Below are 3,847 nucleotides of genomic sequence, written 5' to 3' on the forward strand. Positions count from 1 at the left end.
AGACCCAAGCCAATGCCCTCGCACGGAGGTCGGGCGCAAGGAGGCCGACCCATGGGTACTCCGCCCGGGCAAACGCATGACGTGGACTTGGTGTCGTACGCCAGGTTCGTGATGGGGGACGCGACGGCCAGGCGTGCGCTATTCTACTACCTCCCCGAGGTCGTCGGCAGCGACGACAACAAGCCCAAGCCGCTCCTCCTGTGGCTAAATGGAGGCCCCGGGTGCTCGTCGCTGGGTACGGCGCCATGGAGGAGGTCTGTCCATTCCTCATCATGAGCGACGACAAGATGCTCTACCGCCACTTCGTCGGCCACTTTGCGCCTCAGCTCGCCCACGCCATCCTTCGTCTTGTCCATCCTGTCGGCGCCGGAGCTCGCGTGCCAATTGTTCGAGTAAATTTTACTCCGCTAACTTTAGAAGATCGGCTAGAAATGACCAAAACTTAGTGAAGTAAAAGTACCCCACTAAGATTTACTCAGCCGTTTACTCCTCTATTTTTTAGGGGATTGGCTAGAGATGCTCTTTGTTGGCAATATATGGAGTTTTCAAAAAGAAATACAACATACAAAATCACTCAAACTGAAGAGAATCAATCATGTCTTGTACTAGCGTTCAAGGAATCAATCAATCATCTCTGGTGGGCTAGCTCCTTGAAGCTGATGGGTGTGGTGATCTGAGTCGGGCCGTCCACGAAGAGAGCCTGCGCACCTAGTTCGGCGGCCCGCTGGCTTGGGTGCACGTTGTCAAAGAAAGCATATGCATCGCGGTCACTGCACACTGTCGCGTTCCTCATGCACTCACCCTCCGCGCCCAGCCTACCGCTCCCGCAGCACGCGCTATCAGCGTTCATGAACCCGGCCGCTTGGGGGTTGTCGAAGTTGGCCCGCGTGCCGGCGAAGGAGTCGGCAAGGGAGTACATGAGGCCTGGGAGCCTCGTTGGGCTGAGGGTTGTGGCCAGGCCAGACTTGAACGCCGCGGCGAGCCCGACAGTGAGGCGGTTCATGCCATCGTTGCAGGCGCCCGTCGCGTTCAACAGGCGCACCCGCGGCACACACCCCACTGGGCCAGGGCTGATGATCCCAAATTTTCTGGCGCCCATCCCATACAGGTCAGTGATGGCGGCGGAGTAGTTCGAGACGAGGGTTGCATAGAGTGCGGCAACATCGGCTTGGGACTTTGGTCTGCTCTGGAAGAGGTCGTTGCTGCCGAAGCCCAGGAGGAAGAAGGAGCTGGCCAGAAGCTTGGTGACTTTATGGCTGCCCCACACGGCCTCCATCTCGGCCTTTGTTGACGCGAAGTAGCTCACCTGCTTTGACAGCGGGATGTTCTTTCCCGCGTTCTGCATGCAGAACACATAAACGATTAGTAGGTGGAGCTAGTTATTAGAGTTGCAACAACCGTGTGGTTAATTAGTAACGATATATTTTCTCCATTTTAAAACGCAAGAAGGACATATTATTTGATTTCCTTAAAACAAAGATTTGATCAGTACGTTTACTTCTCTATATAACGTGCAACTCTTGTGACATGAAGTTACTGCCGTTTAATTTATATATTAAATTTGAATTAGAACCACAGGGACCCTTCACGACAACACTTGCAGTTAATTGACAAACGGGCTCGTACTTGAAGTGGAGAAGATTAATTACTATTGGTGTGTTTTGATTATTACTGTTTTTTTTGTTGCGAAATGATGATTACTGTTGTGAGCATGTGATGATTACGTAACTACTAGTACAAGACAACTTAATTATTAGATTATTATTAGTTATTTAGCTAGGTAACGTGCCTACATGATCGATCGCATCGGTTCCTGGTTCCACGTTCCAGCTCCCTCCCTTGAACATTGGTGTCACTGCCAAGTTAACTGGACAGATCCACCGACGGACAGCACGCACTTTGGGGAATTTAGATTTTTTTTGTGAATATGAATTTATAAATTAGTTACCCTGCTAATATCACTTTAAAATGTGTATATTGGCAACTTTGGAGAAGCTTTCCCCTGCTACCAAAACATGGTATTACAAATATACTATACATAACAAATCCTCTGGAACAAATAGATGCCAACCCTACACGAAATGGTACAAGGCTGATCTAGTTAATATATAACTCAGTAAATAAATTGAAGTCACTTACAGTGGAGTCGAGGATACCGGATCCCGCGGAAGCGTAGCTCACCCCTCTCTTCAGAGCGCTGGGGATGAGATAGTTGCGAGATTTCAGCACTAGGTAAGCCAAAGGGCTCCTCTCGAACCCCAGCTGCCTCGCTGCATCCACCCATCCGTCAGGTTAACGCATGAACACGTGATAAATATAGCTGTGAAGTTGTGTGATACATACCGACGAAATCGGCGATGTTGTAGCCGTTGCTGAACCTCCCAGTGGCCTGGGCGCCACCGGGGAAGTCGATGCCATAGAAAGGCTCGTTGGCCCTGGGAACGTCCTTTCCGGGCAGGTGGTTGTTGTTGCCCACATCCAGCGTCGAGTCCCCCAGCACGAATATCGCCGGCATCACCGGCCGCCGCGCATCAGCGCTGCTAGCACCAATGGCACCGACGATGACAAGGCCCAGAAGCACGACCACCGGACCCTTCATGGCTGGCTGGCCAGGGATCGGGCTAGCCCGAAGCGAACCTCGTGTACAGTATAGTAGACAGTACTACAGGTGTGATTGTATGCGAGCTAAACGGCCATCAACTAATGGTGATTAAGGGGGACGGCAAGGGGTATGTACTTATAGGCCCAATTAGCACGGTTTGATCGATTTATATGATCAGATCAACTTGCTAGCTAGTCAACGAAAGTACCAAGCCGGGACACAATATATAATTATAGAGTACTTTACAGTTGTGCTTGTGCATATGCTTCTAAAATATACACATATGTGAAAGTGACCGGATGCCTCCCAGGGAAAGTTGTGGATGCTCGATGGGTCCATCAAAATGAGATGACGACTAACTGATTAGTTAGTTAATTAGGATGTTATCCTTACCGTATCTTCCGTCGAGATCTTCTTGTCAAATCTCTGGTCGATCTCTACTTTCGAGAGATGACCGAAGGTTCTTGTATTTTTTGAGATGACAGGTCGATTCTAATCATTCTATACATTCTTGGGAGGTCACAGCGCAACTAACTGAAGGAACACCATGAGGTGTATATTGTACATGCTGGTAGAGCTGGCAGCCGAGAGACCGAACTATAAAAAAATGATCGTACGGCGGCAGCCTCCACCTTCTGAGGCGTAGATATGTACAAAAAAGAGAATAATGTAGAGCTGGATCGATTGGCGTGGAGTATATTTGTAACAAGTTTAAAACAATTTGTTAGTCTATATGTCCACATCTCCATCTTATCTTGCTCTCCTTGCTTTATGCAAGGGCTAAAAGAACAATGCAGTAGGTGGCTCATTGACACTGTGCATTATAGAGTATCAAGGCCGGGTGTGTGTCCATGGTTTTGTATCATCTTGATGCTGATTTTGAGCCAACAAATCTACCTTGTGTAGGAAAAGTAGGTGGCTCGTGAGTACTAATTAGTGGGTTAGTGCATCGCTGAGCACTACTACTCATAAGCACTACTTTCGTATGGATAAATTTCGACATGATTATTTCCGATGGCAATTTAATTCCATGATTCATGTGTCGGTACTCCATTAGCGATTGAGCAGCTAGTAAGTACCCCGTTTCATACTCCACATGTGCGCGTCGTTGCATGTTGCCACACGGTTTGATTTTGTCGACTGGCCTCATCCGTCTGCACTTATCACGTGTGGAGAGCAAGTGAAAGCCATGCACACCGACAGCTCGAAAGCTTAACGTCTAATTGCAAGTTTTGACTGCTAATA

The 3,847-nt window shown here is 48.6% G+C and overlaps 1 protein-coding gene across 1 annotated transcript; it reads right to left on the reverse strand.

Moving 5' to 3' along the window:
• Positions 1 to 429: 429 nt before the first annotated feature.
• On the reverse strand, positions 430 to 2,734 carry LOC123170471 (GDSL esterase/lipase At4g28780). The gene is made up of 3 exons (XM_044588337.1): positions 2,344 to 2,734; positions 2,140 to 2,270; positions 430 to 1,339 (listed from the first exon to the last, which is right to left on the reverse strand). Exons 1-3 carry the CDS (start codon positions 2,597 to 2,599, stop codon positions 629 to 631), a joined length of 1,098 nt encoding a protein of 365 aa, XP_044444272.1. The 5' UTR covers positions 2,600 to 2,734; the 3' UTR covers positions 430 to 628.
• Between the last annotated feature and the right edge of the window lie 1,113 nt (positions 2,735 to 3,847).

The sequence above is a fragment of the Triticum aestivum genome, chromosome 7D (genome assembly GCF_018294505.1).
Source record: "Triticum aestivum cultivar Chinese Spring chromosome 7D, IWGSC CS RefSeq v2.1, whole genome shotgun sequence".
In the NCBI taxonomy this organism is placed as follows: Eukaryota; Viridiplantae; Streptophyta; class Magnoliopsida; order Poales; family Poaceae; genus Triticum; species Triticum aestivum.